This window comes from Schistocerca serialis, chromosome 3, assembly GCF_023864345.2.
Source record: "Schistocerca serialis cubense isolate TAMUIC-IGC-003099 chromosome 3, iqSchSeri2.2, whole genome shotgun sequence".
NCBI classification, from domain to species: domain Eukaryota; kingdom Metazoa; phylum Arthropoda; class Insecta; order Orthoptera; family Acrididae; genus Schistocerca; species Schistocerca serialis.
The window spans coordinates 309,981,035-309,999,859 of NC_064640.1; the positions used below are offsets into that span (position 1 = coordinate 309,981,035).

Genomic DNA, 18,825 nt, shown 5'->3' on the forward strand with positions numbered 1-18,825 from the left:
CACAACAGTAGCAGCAATAAAACAGGTTTTCTAATGTTATATTACTGAATTTTGGCAAGAGGAGGCTTCACATGGCATCCCACTGATTTTCATTGATTGAGAATGACTCAAAAGTAACTCTTGTATAAGGGATTAGGTCAATAGGCCTATTTTTAAAAATTGGTGCATACATGTAATTGTAACACATATCATGTCGTATTACTGTTCAGGTAGCCTCTTCCTGAACTTTGGCTTGGCAATGAATGTCATACAAGCATTGAAGACATATATGCCTTTGGATCTTGCATAATGAATAAGAGACACTTTGGTGCATGAACTTTTCTTTTACTTAATAGTTGCTGGGGGGGGGGGGGGGGGGAGGGGGGAGGAGGAAGAAGAAAAAAAAAAAAAAAACAACTTGGATTATGTTCATGAAAATATGTCTGTGTGTGTTACAGGTAAGACTATGCTTGAATGATAATATGAAACAGTATGTGTTAGGATTATCTGTAACTGCATATTGTATTATCCCTAACTGTATTATTATATTACTGTGTAATTGTGTTAAGTAATCTTTGGTTTTATTAAGCACTTTTAATTATCCATATGAAAAAAAAGAAAACAAGACTGCAAGGATTTTAAATTGTGATGCCCACATCAGTAAATACTCAGGCAATTCTAATTCATTCTTCAGTCTCAGGTGCACATTTTTTAATTGTGTGCCATGTTCCAATGTCTGTGGATCATGCAAGTAGTTAAGTCAGCAGCCCTTCTTGTCTGTTCAGAACCTCATATAAGAGTACTGTGACATAAGGTTCTGACACAAAAAAGACAGGTTGCTGATGCAACTGCTTAGATCTGAAGATAATCCAGACACATCCAAACATGCACATATAATTAAAAATGTGCAACTGAAACTAAAGAATAAGTGAGAATTGTTTAAACGTCAATATAGTTGCTGATTCTCTCAGGTTGAATGTGTCGACTACAGACTGAACAATTAGTCTAACTGCTGCACAAAAGTCCACTTGAAAGTGGTATAACACTCGCATGTGATGATTCTTGTCTTCAGTTTTTAACTAATATCTTAGTAACCCAAACTCTGCATGAACACAAACTGCTAAACATCATTGAAAGGTCAAGGGGAACATCGTTTTGGAGTAATTTATCACATTAGACATAATTCCTGCATGGTGTGGCAGTATTCATCTGTATTCACTGGCAGTGTTAACAGATTATGTTTGTCATCGCACCGTGCGTTCTACAACATCCAATGGCAGTAAACAATTTGTGGCCAGAGGCCAGAACAACTTCGCTTTCAATCCAGCCACATTACCTTAGCCTTGCGTCATCATCCACAGGATATTCATGACCATGTCATCACTGTTGTTGAGGAAGGGAATTTGGTGGTGTCAGAAGCTGGAACACCTCACGGTGTTCTTGATCACATTATGCAGCAAAACATAGAACTATGTGATACTGGAGAATCCAGTAGGCATGTAGGAACAGGACACTGCCATGTAACGATGCCAGTCTGAGATATTGAAGTTGCTAACATATCACAGTACTATCCTTTTTTAAATGTGATGGCCATGAAGTTTTTTGGGTCAGTTGACCCAGCTTGACTCCACTTTCAGGATGCTAGATTACAAAGCAAACATGCACATATCAAAGAGAGGCAACAATGATAATCAACTCTAGTGATTACCATTTGCTGAGGGAAGTACATATTGTGACAAGGAGACTGCAATATTTTCTGACAGCCAGTATTTTCCAGATCAAATGATGGTCAAGTGATGTCCATTTTTATCCAAATATAAATACAAGTTACCTTGTTGTTCCTTCATATCTAAGGCTGTTTGAAGCTAGACTTGGGATAATGCACAGGATAGTTATTCAATTTTATGCTGCCAGTATACTCTTATCATGGGTAATGTTAAGATCCCACCAGCAGGACAACTGTATTCTGAAGGATCATTGTTGAATAAATGTTAGCTATGTTGCAGGAGGGGTTTGCAGAATGGGAGAAGATTTCTCTTTCTCCTACTGCACCAGACTTCAGCCCCCTTTGAAAACGTATGGCTGGAGCTAAAATGGATCACGTGCCAAAAATTTGAATTGTTTGTTATGTTATGCAAAGCCTTTGTTGCAGAGAAAGCAGTCACATTACAAAATTTACAGCACTGCTCATATAAGTACAGGACTTGTAATTAAGAGAGTTATATTATAGACAATCAGCATGAAGCACACAACCTCTGGAAGAACACAAGAAAATCTGTGCCATATAATTCCTAGTATTTGAGACATGGAAAAGGCACTTAAGACCATGAGATGTCACGCATGGAAACCAGCAATACATACATGAGTATTGGAGCTCTTAGTATAATGACTTCATAGTTAGATGGTGTAATCGACAGTCGGATGATCAACTGCATGATGGCAGGTGGTAGAATGTGAGAGATTTATTACACACCTTGTGGACTCCCTTTCTAGCAGGATCCACGTAGTCGTGACTGTAGGAGGCTTTTGGACTGAATATAAAGCAGTAGAGGAACTACATGTGGTGCCATTTTGAGGGCTGAAATCCTCTTATTAAGAACTGTAAACAGTCTGTTCTTTTAATTTCTGATTTTTTTGTTGGTTAAATGAATTGACACAGCAAAATAAAAAATAACTGTTGAAAGTGGGATTTGATCTCAAACTTGCCATTATGCAGTTACTCATCAAATAGTCAACTACAACACCAAACTACGAAGGCACTATACTAAGTGCCCCAATATTCAGTTTTTTTTCCCCCCCTGTGCTTGGCTATACCACATGACTTCAGTGTCTTTTCCATGTCTGAAGTCCTAGGAATGACATGAAGCTTTTTTCTTGTGTTCTATTTTTAGAGGATGCATGCTTCATGCTGTGTGTCAATAAGGTGTGGCTCCATCAGTTACACTCTTTGTTACAAGTACCCCATCGTTTTACAAGCAGTATTGTGCACTATGTAATTTGATCAGCTTAGCATAGGGAGCAGTTGCAATTTCAGCCATTGCCACTTCTTGTGCTATCAGGTGTTAAAGTGAAAGCCAGAATGTGAATATTGCATATAGAGTTATGGCAACATATTTTCTGTGACTCCAAAGGTATTGTGTTTGTAAGTTTGCTCCATGAATTTCAAAGAATTAATTTTGCATACTACTGTGGTTTCTACTATGTTTGAGCTGCATACTAATTTGATCAACACAACAGACTAACAGTATGTGTGTTGCTGCTCAAAGCTTATGCTAAACTCTACAGCACAGCAATTAATGCAACAAACTTTAGCTGATAGGTATTGAACAGCTTTTCAGCGTTGGCTCTATAGCCCAGACCCATCACCTTGTGACTTTCATGTACTCAGGCCACTCAAGAAAACTCTAGATGGAGAGCATTTTATAAAAAGTGAAGACATGCAACAGTTCCAACTGGAAGTGGCTTGACACACTTAGTCATACAATAAAATAAACAAGAAAGGTGTAAAATTGCATTACTCGGTAGTAAACGTGTTTTAGATAAGATGGATGTGAACGTCAAAAACCAAACCAATGATATTACTAATTTGCAGAACAAAATGCGAATGTTGTTGCAAAAGGTGTCCAATATATATCCATCCCCAATAGACAGAATAGATATTAGACAAGTTGATGAAAAAACCTTATCAGAAAGTCACACACTAATTTTTTAAACCTTAGCTCTTCTTTAGATATTAATTCTCTCTCTCTCTCTCTCTCTCTCTCTGTCTAACTGTATCTTTCTCTTCTCATTATTGTAGTATCTTAAACAGAAATGACTATAAAAATGTACTAATTTCTAATTAAAATAATGTAATTAATTGGTCTGGTATATTGTTCTTATTACAGAATGGTACTATCACAGCTGGAAATGCATCAGGTTTAAATGATGGTGCTGCAGCATTAGTACTCATGTCCAACAAACTTGCTTTGGAGAAAGGTATCAAGCCTATGGCTAAAATCATTGGATGGTCACAAGGTGGTCTTGACCCACAGTATATGGGTATGGGTCCTGTACCAGCTATAACTGCACTGGTAAGTAGTGCAGTGCATTGAGGTTTTACCTATTCTTATCTTTAGAATATGTGATCAGTTAGATATTATTTTCCAATTGTGCTCTCCCCCTCCCTACCTCCTTTCTTACCTAACACATTCATTATGCTGCAGCTTGCTATGCCTCTAATGTGTAACATGTGAATCTGTCAGTATTTCCGTGTTATAGTACAGGGTATTGTTTGCTGTGAACGTGGGATAATTGTTGTGTTGAATGGGTGTATGTTTGGTTATTTTAAGTTTGTCATTGCTGTGTCTGGATATTCAGTAGAGATAAAGTGATGGTTTGCTTGAAAACCAAATTACTTTTCTCTCTGCTTGACATTGTTCAGCCATCCTTTCGCAAATGAAAAATAAAGTTGCATGTTAATGTTCACAAGCACCCTGTTATTAATTGCTGTTAATTTTAAGGTGGAATCCCCCTCCTTACCCCAGGGGCTCCTGGTTATTTTGTTAGTCTGTGCATGGCGCCCTTGGGCCCCTGAGCTATTGCAGCCCGTTCTTCCTTCCCTAGTTTCATTTCCTTCATCCTGCCCCTCCCTCCCTATCGTCACTCCATCCCCGTTGCCCCCTCCTCCTCCTCTCCTGGTGTTCTGATTTATTTTGACCTGGTTATCCACCTGGCTCCCTGTATTCCTTGCAATTTTGTTCCTCTTGCCTGTTCTCTTTCATCCTTTTTGGCATTTTGGTGCACCCTTGGTATTTGATCTCCACTTCTAAATTTTCTGTATTTAGTGTGAGCCATTTGGGGAAGAACCCTCTCTCTGGTGTCTGGGGTGTGGTGCAGGCAGTCTGTGTGGTGAGGCTGTTATGTACCCATCTGGTTGAGCCCCCTGGCAACACAGGGATCACATTACTGATACCTGAGCTGTTCCCTCCCCATGGATGCCAAGGAGTGTTTGCTTGTCTTACTGGAGCATTGGAACTCCCAGCAACAGCCGCCGTGCTAGGTGGTCCTTGCTGTGGGTGGGTGGCACACATGGAGAGCCCCTGATCGGAGTGGGTGGTATCAGGGCAAATGCTTGGCACATGAAGCGTATCAAGCTGCAAAAATCTGACCATTCTCAAACGGCCGTCTCTTCAAATGGTGAAGGATCATTGAATGCTGCTTCACTTGACCAAGCAGCCTTCCATTCCCTGGCTACAGTGTGGGAGGAGGGCCAGGCTCGCCATTTGGGGATGAAACACTTTACCCACTACCTTGTCTTTACTAGGATGGATGAGTACACATTCACTGCCTCAAAGCCATTGTTTTTTGTGGAGACGATAGAGGACAAGTTTAGTGAAGTGGAGTCTCTCAGTTGATCAAAGCTTCTACTGCCACCCAATCTGCAGTTCTTCATGCTTGTGATTATCTTGGCAATCTCCCAGTGTATATTACTACTCACCAATCTCTGGGTATGGCCCAGGCAGTGATTTTTCATAGTTACCTCATCCTCCAAACTTACAAGGGACTCCAGGATTAATCTGGAGCGATGCGGCATTCATTTTGTTTGATGTGTGCAGAAGGGTCACAAAGACAACTGCACCTATACCAGCACCTTCATTCTGGCTTTAGAGGGGATTCCCTCCCAGAGGAGGTCAAGGTTATGTACTACAGATGTGATGTGAAACCTTACGTCCCACCACCCATGAGGTGCTTTCGGTGCTTGTGTTTTGGGCATATGTCTTACTGTACGGCGAACCCTCTGTATGGTGACGATGGACATGCACTCTATGAGGGTGACCTTCCCTCCGGTAGCCACTCCCTCACCCCAGCCAAAGAAATGCCCCCTCTTCTTTGGCACCTGCCAGTGATGGTGCCCCCCCCCCCCCCCCCCCCCCGACCCTCTCTGCGGCATGTCTCAGGCTTGAAGCCTACTACCACTACTCCGTCACAAGCAGCACTATCTGTGCTCCCCAAGGTTCCTGACTCTCTTATAGTTCCGGGTCATGCAGAGCCCTGTACTCCTTCTGTTCACTGCCTGTCTCCACCTCTGAAAGAGATGAAGTAGTAGTCCCACGACAAGACCCCCGCAGTGCCCCTGGAGGTGTCATCTCTCTCATCGCAATCTGAGTCTGACCTCTTATTCGTGGATGTCACCCCATCCTTCTCAGTGACAACCACTGACCGAATGACATGACCTCCTCCTCAGTTTCTTTATGTCTAACTTGGACTCAGACCACACAATAATCCAGTGGAATTGCAACAGATTCTATCATCACCTACCAGAAATACAGAGTCTGGTTTCCTTGTATTCTGCATTCTGTCTTGTTCTTCAAGAAACGCACTTCCATGATGACCACTTTCCAATGTTTCATGGTTATCTGGCGTTCTGTTGGATTCATGCCGGCTCCGGGATAGCATCTGGAGGGGTCTGCACTTCAGATTTGCCTTTGTACCAATGCGGAAGCAATATTGGTTAGAGTGTAAATGACTCCGGCAATCACAGTTTGCAATGTCTACCTCCCTCCAGGTAGGCTACTTCCTTATGTTGAACTGTCTACCTTAGTACAACAACTCCCGCCCCCGTTTCTACTCCTCAGGGACTTCAATGCACACAACCCTCTGTAGGGAAATGCCACTTCAATGGGTAGGGTCCTCGTAAGTGAACAACGTATTACAGAAGTTGACTTGTGTGTCCTCAATGACAGTTCCCCTATCCACTTCAGTGGCACTCATGACACCTTCACTGCTATCGATCTCACTACCTCTTCCCATGATCTCTTGGCTTCCCTGCATTGGTCACCCCATGATGATATTTGTGACAGTGACCATTTTCCAGTAATTCTGTTGTTCGCCTGCCACTGCCAGGCAGACAGACCCTCATGGTGGGCATTCTGCAAGGCCAGTTGGCTTTTATGTATGTCTGCTGTGCACTTCGAATTGTATTGATGCTGTCATGCAGGGTGTCTCGGCCACTATTCTTAAGGTGCTGGCAGTGCTGTCCCCTTATCCACAGGTCCCCCTCATCATTGACCAGTACTGTGGTGTGGACCAAGGCTGTTAACAGTTGCTGTCCAGGACCGCTGATGGGCACAGCAGTGATTTAAACTACACCCTTCACGGACCAACCTCCTCACTTTTAAGTGTCTCCATGCTATGGCTCGTTACCGTATTAAGCAGAGTAAAAAGGAATACTGGGAGCAGTGTTTCCTCACGGGGGGACGTATGCCTCTTCCTCACAGGTTTGGTCCAAGCTCTGTAGCCTTCTGAGCCATCAGCGACATTCAACTGCCCAGGGTTTTATCCTCCAAGGTGCTCTGTGCACTGATCCACTGGTCCTTGCAGAACACTTTGTGACACAGTTTGCGACAGTATCATCATCCTCTTCCTATCCCGCTACCTTTCTTCAGCAGAAATGCCGAGTTGAACAGACCCCCCCCCCTCCCCCGCCCTCTTTCAGCCGCCATCATCTTGGATCTTATAATCAACCCTTCACTAAATGGGAAATCTTACAGGCTCTTACGTCTTCACATGACACGGCCCAGGTCCGTATTCCATCCACAACCAGATGATCCTACACTTGGACGTTACCCAGAGGCAACATTTACTCATGATCTTCAACTGCATTTGGCCCACAGGTGCTTTCCCTTCACAATGGTGAGGCAGTATAGTTATCCCCATCCTTAACCATTGGAAGAACCCAACATCTCTTGACAACTATTGCCTGATTAGCCTGACAAACTTAAAGTGCTTTGAGAGGATGGGTAGCTTCCGATTATGTTGGGTACTTGAATTGGGGGCCTTATGTCAGCGTATTAATGTGGCTTCTGGGAAAATTGATCTCCAACTGACCATTAACTCAAATTGTAAAGAACAATCTGACAGGTTTTTACTAACTGCTGGCACCTTGTCACAGTCTTCTTTGATCTACATAAGGCATATGACATGATTTGACGCCATCACATTTTAGGTACCCTCCATGACTGGGGCTTTTGTGACCCCCCTTCTGATTTTTTTTATCTGTGAGTTTTTATCCTGCCGGCTCTTCAGAGTTTGAGTTGGCACTTAACTCAGCCCCCCCCCCCCCCCCCCCCAGGGGGTCCACAACTCTTTTGTGGATACGTGCGTAGCGAGCACGGGACCCCGAGCTAATGTGGCCCTCCTTCCTTTCCGGGCTGCATACCTTCCCTTTCCACATCCTTCCCCATCCCCCATCTTCGCCCCCCCCCCCCCCCCGGCTCCCCCTCACCTCTGGCTTTTTCCTTCCCTTTCTCCCCCTCTGGGAGTATGGTTTGTGCCTATGTCCGGAGACGGACGCTCGAATCTGTTACAAATTCTTTGCTTTCTCCGCTTGCAAGTCTTCATCCTTCCTCTGTCCTTCTCTTTTCCTTACCTCTTCTCTTTGCCCTTTTCTCTGCTGTGGCGTTTGAGACCCCTCCTTTCCTTTCCCTTTCTCTTTTTTCCTCCCTGTGCGTGTCTGAAGGCTGACCCACGCATTTCCATGCGTAGCCGGTGATGGGGTAACGCGTAATTCCCCGCCCCGGGTAGACAGGTAGGACACACCCCCTGGTAACGGCCAGGCCCAGGGAGGGGTGATTACCCGAGCTGATACCTTCCGAAAGTGCTGATTGGTCCCTCCGTCCGTTTGTCGGGAGGTGTGACTTGAGGTGTGAACAATCACCTAAGGCGGGAATGCCCTCAGAGAGGGGCCCCCCCCCAAGGGAGGAACGCGCCATCGGAGACACCGGTAATCATGGGGGATTCTTCCGCAATGGTTTCCTCACCTTCCACTATGTCTGCTCACAAGCATAAGTTCACTGAGTCTCAGCCACAGACAGTTCTTCCATCGTTGCCACAGTTCCTTGTTGTTTCTCGGTCTGATGAAGGTCACGACTTCTCCTCGGTCAACCCTTAACCCTTTCATTATTCAGAAAGGTGTCGTCGCAATTGCAGGTCCTGTAAAGTCTTGTTCCAGATTACGGAATGGAACCTTGTTTTTAGAAACAGTCAGTGCCCTCCAGGCACAAAAATTGCTGCGTACTTCACTGCTCCACACCTTCCTTGTCCGGGTTGAACCGCACCGCACTTTAAATTCCTCGCGTGGATTCGTTTATACATGCTCCCTTGATGGATTGTCTGACGAAGAAATTCAGCACTACCTGTCTGATCAGGGCATAACGGCTGTTCATAGAGTTATGAAAAAGGTTGACACGAACATCATTCCAACCCGCACTGTCTTCTTGACATTTGACAAAGTTCAACTCTCATCGAAAATCAAAGCAGGCTATGAGATAATTTCCGTTCGCCCTTACGTCCCAAACCCTACGCGTTGCTATCGGTGTCAGCGGTTCAATCACACCAGCCAGTCCTGTTCCAATCCGGCCAAATGTGTTACGTGTGGCAAGGATGCCCATGAGGGTGCTTGTCCACCTCCATCCCCTCGCTGCATCAACTGTATGGGTGACCACTCTGCTTCCTCTCGAGATTGCCCCATTTTTAAAGATGAAAAGCTCATCCAGGAAATCAGAGTGAAGGAAAAGGTGTCGACCTTTGCTGCTCGAAAATTATTCGCCAGTCGACAGCCCACCGTGCCTCAGACAGGAAAATACAGCAATGTCCTTGCTTCTCCTCAGCCAACAAAGGAGGTGGCCACGCGGACTCGCGACCTCACCTTTAGTACCACGGTTGTCAGATCGGCCAGCGTAAAGATCGCCCGTTCAACTTCACCACTTTCCCCTGCCCACTCTATGGCTCACCCTTCATCGGGTTCTGCTAAATCTCGAGCCCAAAAGTCAGACACCAAGACTTCGAAAAAAGAGCATACTCGTGAAGATTTTTTACGTACCCCAACTTCACAACCATTGGTTCCTCCTTCATCTAATCATCATATTTCCAAGAAGGCTAATAAGAAACCCAGTTCATCTCCTTCTCCGCCAAGGCGTGTCCCATCTACAGCACCACCTGGCGGAAAACGCCCTCGGCCGTCTTCTGTGTCGCCGAGGCGCACTGCTGGCGGCCGATCAACCGGCCAATCGCTGGTGGCAGGAGCTGCTCCTGAACAACCTATGGATCAGGATCTTCTGCCTTCGGCTGAATGCCATTCCATGCTGTCGGTCGCAAGCTCTGAACAGTCGTTGAGTTGACGGCAACCTTGGTCACATTCCTCCCTTTTCTGTTCACCCTATGTCCATTATCCACTGGAATATCCGCGGCATTCGAGCCAATCAGGACGAATTGTCGAACCTCTTACGATCCTACTCGCCGGTCATCTTCTGTCTTCATGAAACAAAGCTGCGTCCCCATGACCGCTTTGTTCTCCCCCATTTTCAGTCCGTCCGATTTGATCTCCCCTCTGTTGAAGGCACTCCAGCCCATGGAGGACTCATGATTCTTCTCCATGATACTCTCCATTATCACCCAATCCACTTAAACACTTCCTTCCAAGCTGTCGCTGTCCGTCTTTCCCTTTCTGGATATACCTTTCCTCTTTGTACTGTATACATTCCATCGTCCACACCAATGGCATGAGCTGATCTCCTTCATCTTCTTGGTCAGCTTCCACCCCCCTATTTGCTGGTTGGGGACTTCAATGCCCACCACCCGCTTTGGGGATCTCCACATCCTTGTCCACGTGGCTCACTATTGCTAGACATCTTCCATCAAGCAGATATAATTTGCCTCAACACTGGGGTTCCTACATTTTTGTCTGCCTCCACGACAAATTTCTCTCATTTGGACCTTTCGGTCGGTACCGTTCCGCTAGCTCGGCGCTTCGAATGGTTCGCCCTTGATGATACACACTCGAGTGACCACTTTCCGTGTGTCCTTAGACTGCAGCCTCAACTGCCATATATGCGCCCGCGACGCTGGAAGTTTGCCCAAGCCGATTGGACACTTTTTTCATCTCTAGCGACATTCGATGACCGTAACTTTCCTAGCGCCGACGATGAGGTCACACATCTTTCCGACGTTATTCTTCCAGCTGCGGAACGTTCAATACCACGCACCTCCGAATTGCCCTGGCGCCCCCCAGTTCCTTGGTGGAACGAGGCATGCCGTGACGCAATACGTGAGCGGCGACGTGCTCTTCGCGTTTTCCGCCACCATCCTACTTTGGCCAACTGTATCCACTATAAGCAGTTCCGTGCGCGATGCCATCACGTCATCTGTGATAGCAAGAAGGCAAGCTGGAAATTCTTTACTAGCTCATTTAACAACTTCACTCCCTCCTCGGAAGTTTGGAGTCGAATTCGACGGTTATCTGGCGCGCCTAGTTTCTCCGCGGTCTCTGGGCTCACTGGCACGCGTGATACGTTAGTGGACCCTGTCGCAATTTCTAACTCCTTGGGTAAACACTTTGCTGCGATTTTGAGCTCTTCAAATTACCCGCCAGCGTTTCTCCCGAAGAAACGTGCAGCGGAAGTGAAACCTCTTGCTTTCTTCTCTCAAAATCGCGAAAGCTATAATACTGTTTTCTCCATGCGGGAACTCCAACATGCACTCTATTCTTCTCGCTCCTCTGCCCCCGGGACTGGATGGTATCCACATCCAAATGTTGCTGCATTTATCAACCCATAGTCTGCGTTACCTCCTTCGCATTTATAATCGACTTTCGACCGACAGTACTTTTCCCAGACGATGACGGGAAGCTATCGTCGTTCCTGTTGCGGAACCTGGAAAGGACAAACATCTCCCCTCTAGCTATCGCCCCATTTCTCTCACGAGTAGTGTATGTAAGGTTTTGGAGCATATGGTGAATTGCCGTTTAGCTTGGTGGCTGGAGTCCCGCAGTCTTTTAACACCTGCCCAATGCGGTTTCCGAAAGCATCGTTCTGCAGTTGACCATCTTGTTACTCTCTCCACTTACATCATGAACAATTTTCTCCGGAAACGCCAAACAGTAGCAATATTTTTTGATCTGGAGAGAGCATACGATACCTGTTGGAGGACAGGCATCCTCTGCACGCTGTTCTCTTGGGGCTTTCGAGGTCGGCTGCCCCTTTTTCTTTGCCAATTTATGGCAGAGCGCACATTTCGAGTGCGGGTGAACACTACTCTCTCCCGTACTTTCTCCCAAGAAAACGGGGTACCCCAGGGCTCCGTGCTAAGTGTTGTACTGTTTGCCATTGCCGTAAATCCAATTATGAATTGTCTCCTTCCTGATGTCTCGGACTCCCTCTTTGTGGACGATTTTGCGATCTACTACAGCTCTCAACGGACCAGCCTTCTTGAACGACGTCTTGAAGGATGTCTCGATCGCCTCTACTCTTGGAGCATCGAAACTGGCTTCCGTTTTTCTCCCAGTAAGACCGTTTGTGTTAATTTTTGGCAACGTAAGGAGTTTCTTCCATCCTCCTTACATCTAGGACATGTCAGCCTTCCGTTTTTGGACGTCACTAAATTCTTGGGTCTTATGTTTGACAGAAAACTGTGCTGGTCCTCCCACATTTCCTATCTTTCGGCTCGCTGTCTGTGATCCCTCAACAACCTCTGTGTCCTGAATGGTACCTCCTGGGGAGCGGACCAAGTGGTCCTTATCCGCCTCTATCGCGCCTTAGTGCGCTCTGCTCGGCCGTCTATTCTTCGTCGTGTCGACTCTATCCACCACCGTGGATTACGTTTAGTGTCTGGAGCTTTTTACACCAGCCCTGTGGAAAGCCTTTATGCTGAGACTGCTGAACCTCCGCTGTCCAATCGGTGAGCAGTCCTTCTGAGTTGTTACACTAGCCATCTGTCTTCCATGCCTGCTAATCCAGCCCATGACATTTTTTTCGACGGCTCCTTTGATGTAGGGTACGCAGGCCGCCCTTCCTCCCTACTACCACCGGGAGTTTGCTTCCATCAACTTCTCCATTCTCTTTCCTTTCGCTTTCCTAAAACCACCTTGACAACTTGGGGTACAGCACCGCCTTGGCTCCGTCCCCGGATCTGCCTGCTCCGTGACCTTTGTCAATTTCCCAAGGATGGTACCCCTTCACTTGTTTATCGTCGGGCATTTGCTGCTCTATGTGCACAAATGAAGGAAGCCACATTTATTTACACTGATGGCTCGAAAACATCATTAGGTGTAGGGAGTGCCTATATTGTTGGCGACACCCCAAATCAATTTCGGCTTCCCAACCAGTGTTCGGTTTATACTGCGGAGCTTTACGCTGTTCTCCAGGCTGTCCACTACATCTGCCGCCATCAGCGGATACAGTATGTTATCTGCTCAGATTCTCTCAGCTCTCTCCTCATTTTCCAAGCTCTTTACCCTGTCCACCCTCTGGTCCACCGGATTCAGGACTGTCTGCGCTTGCTCCACCTGGGGGGCGTCTCGGTGGCATTCCTCTGGCTCCCAGGACACGTTGGTATCTATGGAAATGAGGCGGCCGATATAGCGGCCAAGACTGCTGTCTCTCTTCTTCGGCCAGCTGTTCAATCGATTACCTTCACCGATCTACGGAGCGTTTTATGTCGTCGAGTTGTTCTTTTATGGCACGCCCATTGGTCGACACGTCCCCATAATAAATTGCGGGACGTGAAAGCTCTTCCTTGTGCTTGGACCTCTTCCTCCCGAACGCGTCGTCGGGAGGAGGTAATTTTAACTAGACTCTGGATAGGGCACTGTCTTTTTAGCCATCGACATCTTTTAAGCAGCGATCCTCCCCCACTCTGTCCCCACTGCTCTCAGCTGTGGACGGTAAGACACCTTTTAATTGAGTGCCCCTATTTTACTCCGTTACACGCCCGTCTACAGCTGTCGCCTGATATATCGTCCATTTTAGCAGATGACACGCGCTCGGCCGATCGCGTTCTCGAGTTTATTAGTGCCAGTGAAATGACGTCAGTCATTTGAAGCTTTTTTTTGGGGACAACCAACCCCTTTCTGTAGTGGATTTTTAAGCCTTCCTTCTGCTGTTAGTTTCTCCAATTTTTTGAGTTTCGTTCCCATTTCTGCTGGTTTCCATTTTCGGTTTTTACTGTTTCCTAAGTCACGGACCGGGCGCTAATGACCATAGCAGTTTAGCGCCCTAAAACCAAAACAAAACAAAACAAAACTTAACTCGGCACCCCTTGGATTCAGGAGAACGGTGTTTCACAGGGTTCTGTGTTAAGTGTCACACTCTTCCTCATAGATATCAATGGGCTTGTAACCTCTGTTGGGCCTGTGGTTACCCTGGCATTGTATGTCAACAATTTTTGCATCCGGTGCAGCTCCCACTCGGTAGCATCTGCTGAGTACCAGCTCCAAGGTGCCATCCGACAGGCCTCTGCATCCCCCCTGCGGGTCCGGGATAAGAATAGGCCCGAGGTATTCCTGTCTGTCGTAAGAGGCGACTAAAAGGAGTTTCAACCGTTTTGGCCTCCTAGTAGTAGGTCCCCCTTGGGGATTGACCTCCATTTTTCAAAATTCTACAGAAGTACGAGCCTTTTGGGGAAGGACGCCTTACGTGGTGTATCACTGGTCCTCAGTGCACTAAGACCTTGGCACTCAGCATTGTAACGGCGTTGTAACCACACCCACTATTCCTTCAATTGGGCCTAAACGCCTGATGGGTTGCACACGTTCCGCCCATAGTGCGTCCCGATCTGCACCTACGATACGATCATGATGGACTTTCCATGACACCCGAAATCCAGCACAGTAGCCAGCCCGTTGTGGTGGGGTCGTCATGTACCCTCTAGGTTGTAGCCCCCTGACAACACAGGGATCATACTGCCTATACCTGAGCTGCACCCTCCCCACGTCGGCCAAGGAGTAGATGCCCGTCTCCTTGGGGCATCAGGACTCCCGGCAACGGTCATCCTGCCAGGTGGCCCTTGCTGAGGCTGGGTGGCGCCCGTGTGGAGAGCCCCTGGTCATAGTGGGTGGTATCGGGGCGGACGTTTCGCAGATGAAACGCCAACATGTATCAGGTCGCTCTGCGGCCGAGTCTTTTAAAAAGAAAGGTACTGTCTCTGGTTCTGGTTCTCCTGCCCTTTCCCCCTTGGCCACTCCCTGGGAGGAAGGACAGGCCCGCCGGCTTGGGGCGAAGTACTTCCCCCGTTATTTAGTCTGTTCTCGGACCGATGGGGGGACGTTCGCCACCTCCAAGCCCATGTTCTTTGTCCAGCACATCGAGGACATCTTCGGAGAAATCGAGGCTCTCAGTAAAATGCGTTTGGGGGTTCTTATAAAGACCGCCTCCGCCACACAGTCGGCGGCACTCCAGGCGTGCGACCGACTAGGGGACATCCCAGTGTCCATTGTCCCGCATCTGGCACTGAATAGGACGCAGGGGGTTATTTTTCATCGGGACCTCCTGCTGCAATCTGATGAGGAGCTCAGGGCCAACCTGGAGCGCCGAGGCGTGCATTTCGTCCGGCGAGTTCAGTGCGGCCCCAAAGACCGTCGCATCGACACACATGTCGTCACGGTGTGAGGCTGAGCCCCTTTGTGGCGATTGTGGACGTCCTCTTCGTGAGGCACATACATGCACCCCACCACCTCGGTGCGTCAATTGTCCTGGCATCCACTCGCCTAGATCTTTAGACTGCACCGCGTATCAGAAGGAGAAGAAGATACAAGAATTAAAAACTTTGGATCGTCTCTCTTATTCTGAGGCCAGGAAGAAGTATGACCGGCTCCATCCCGTGACGTTGACAACTTCGTTTGCCTCAGTCGTGTCCACTCCTTCCACAGTATCCTCACCCCTATCTTGTCCCCCCCTCCACCTCCTCACCCCATCCGGGGTCTATGCCTCCGCCTCCCAAATCCCTCCCTTCCAAATCCTCCTCCCTCGCGGCCCCTGCCCCCACTGCCCCAGGGGCCACCCTTCCTCCTCCTCCTCCTCCTCCTCCTCCCCCTCCGCCACCTGAGAAGCGATCCTCTTCTCAGGCGTCCATCGGGGAAACGTTCCAGACCCCGGCTTCCGAGGTCCGGCATTCCAAAACGGACCCCGCGCATGAGGACCTTCTTCGGGTCCAGCCCACCATCCCCGTGCCTCATCGGACTTCCAAGAAAGCCTCCAAGCAGAAATCTTTATCCCCCTCTCCACCTCGGCGCGTTTCATCTGACGCTCCATCCGCGAGTCGCTGCTCCCGGCTGTCGTCAGTTTCGCCGGGACTCTCTGCTGCCAGGCGCTCAGCTGGCCTCTCATCGGCGAATGATGCTGCCCCTCCTACGCAACCCGGGAAAGCGGCCGCAGCTGGCGACGACTCGATGGAACAGGATCCGCCTCCCACTGGTTGTAGCGTTGTTCCCTCGAAACCTGGCCCTGCGCGGCCGTCGAGGTGACCAGCTCTTCCCCCGTTTCGTTTCCCCCTTTTTTCTGACTAGCGATGGCTTTGTTACATTGGAACATCAGAGGTATTCGATCTAATCGGGAGGAATTACAACTGCTCCTCCGCCTGCACTGTCCGCTCGTCCTTGGTCTCCAGGAAACCAAGTTGCGCCCAACTGACCGTATTGCTTTTACCCACTATACCTCGAAGCGGTCTGACCTCACCCCTGCGGACGGTATTCCAGCTCATGGTGGGGTCATGTTGCTCGTTCGGGACGATGTCTATTACCATCCCATCCCATTGACCACCCCACTCCAAGCAATAGCTGTCCGTATTACTCTTTCTGCCTTTACTTTTTCTGTTTGTACCGTCTACACTCCATCGTCATCCGCAGTTAGTCGGGCTGACATGATGCACCTGATTGTTCAGCTTCCTCCACCATTTTTATTGTTTGGCGATTTCAATGCTCATCATCCCCTTTGGGGCTCTCCTGCATCCTGTCAGAGAGGCTCCCTCTTGGCGGATGTCTTCAACCATCTCAATCTTGTCTGCCTCAATACTGGCGCCCCAACTTTCCTCTCGGACTCCACTCATACCTACTCCCACTTGGACCTCTCGATCTGTTCTACCACTCTTGCCCGTCGGTTCGAGTGATATGTCCTTTCTGACACCTATTCGAGCGACCACTTCCCCTGTGTTGTTCGTCTCCTACACCACACCCCATCCCCACGTCCTTCGAGCTGGAACATACCGAAAGCTGACTGGGGACTTTACTCCTCCCTGGCGACCTTTCCGGACCCCGATTTTCTCAGTTGTGACAGTCAGGTCAAATACCTCACGGCTATTATCATCAATGCTGCCGAATGTTCCATTCCTCGTACTACCTCTTCTTCATGTCGCGTTTCCGTTCCCTGGTGGAATGAGGCTTGTAGAGACACTATCCGTGCTGGACGACGTGCTTTACGTACCTTTCGCTGCCATACTACGTTGGCGAATTGTATTGGATACAAACGACTCCGAGCACAATGCCGCAGAGTCCTCAAAGACAGCAAAAAGCTTGTTGGGCCTCTTTCACCAGCTCCTTTAACAGGTTTACTCCCTCTTCTGTCGTCTGGGGTGGCCTGCACCGGCTGTCGGGCATTAAGGCCCACTCCTCGGTACCTGGCCTGTTTTCAGGTAATGAGGTCCTTGTTGATCCTGTGGATGTCTCCAACACCTTCGGCCGCTTTTTCGCGGAGGTTTCAAGCTCCGCCCATTACCACCCTGCCTTCCTTCTCAGGAAAGAGGCAGAAGAGGCTCGGCGACCTTCCTTCCACTCGCTGAATCTGGAAAATTATAATGCCCCCTTTACTATGCGGGAACTCGAACGTGCACTTGCATTGTCCCGGTCCTCTGCTCTGGGGCCAGATGCCATTCACGTTCAGATGCTGGCACACCTTTCTCCGGCAGGCAAAAGCTTCCTTCTTCGTACCTACAATTGCGTCTGGACCGAAGGTCAAGTCCCCATGCGTTGACGTGACGCCGTCGTTGTTCCTATACCCAAACCCGGGAAGGATAGACACCTTCCTTCTAGTTACCGCCCCATTTCTCTTACAAGCTGTCTGTAAGGTGATGGAGCACATGGTTAACGCTCGGTTAGTTTGGATTCTTGAATCTCGACGGCTACTTACCAATGTTCAATGCGGCTTTCGTCGCCGCCGCTCCGCTGTTGACCACCTTGTGACCTTGTCGACATTCATCATGAACAACTTTTTGCGAAAGCGCCAAACGGTAGCCGTGTTCTTCGATTTGGAGAAGGCTTATGATACCTGTTGGAGAGGAGGTAACCTCCGCACTATGCACAGGTGGGGTCTACGCGGTCGCCTGCCCCTTTTTATTGATTCCTTTTTAACAGACCGAAAGTTTAGGGTACGTGTGGGTTCCGCCTTGTCCGACTTCTTCCTCCAGGAGAACGGAGTGCCTCAGGGCTCCGTCTTGAGCGTAGCCCCTTTTGCCATAGCAATCAATCCTATTATGAATTGCATTCCACCTAATGTCTCAGGCTCTCTTTTTGTCGATGACTTCGCGATCTACTGCAGTGCCCAGAGAACATGCCTCCTGGAGCGCTGCCTTCAGCGTTGTCTAGACAGCCTATACTCATGGAGTGTGGCAAATGGCTTCCGGTTCTCTGAAGAGAAGACGGTTTGCATCAACTTTTGACGATATAAAGCGTTCCTTCCGCCATCCTTACATCTCGGTCCCGTTGTTCTCCCATTCGTGGAAACAACTAAGTTTCTAGGGCTCACACTGGACAGGAAACTTTGTTGGTCTCCGCATGTCTCTTATTTGGCTGCCTGTTGTACACGTTCCCTTAATGTCCTCAGAGTTCTTAGTGGTTCATCTTGGGGAGCGGATCGCACTGTCCTGCTTCGCTTGTATTGGTCCATAGTACGATCGAAGCTGGATTATGGGAGCCTCGTCTATTCGTCTGCTCGGCCATCCCTCTTACGCCGTCTCAACTCCATCCACCATAGGGGGTTACGTCTTGCGACCGGAGCCTTCTACACTAGTCCCGTCGAGAGTCTTTATGCTGAAGCTGCCAAA

At 48.3% G+C, this 18,825-nt stretch overlaps 1 protein-coding gene across 1 annotated transcript in view; it reads left to right on the forward strand.

Annotated features, from left to right (window-relative positions):
* The window catches only part of LOC126470110 (acetyl-CoA acetyltransferase, cytosolic-like), an 83,587-nt gene that overhangs the window by 48,333 nt on the left and 16,429 nt on the right, over positions 1–18,825 (forward strand). Inside the window, exon 6 of the mRNA XM_050097713.1 lies at positions 3,867–4,052. Coding sequence (XP_049953670.1) covers positions 3,867–4,052 — 186 coding nt within the window. The remainder of the gene's footprint in view (positions 1–3,866; positions 4,053–18,825) is intronic.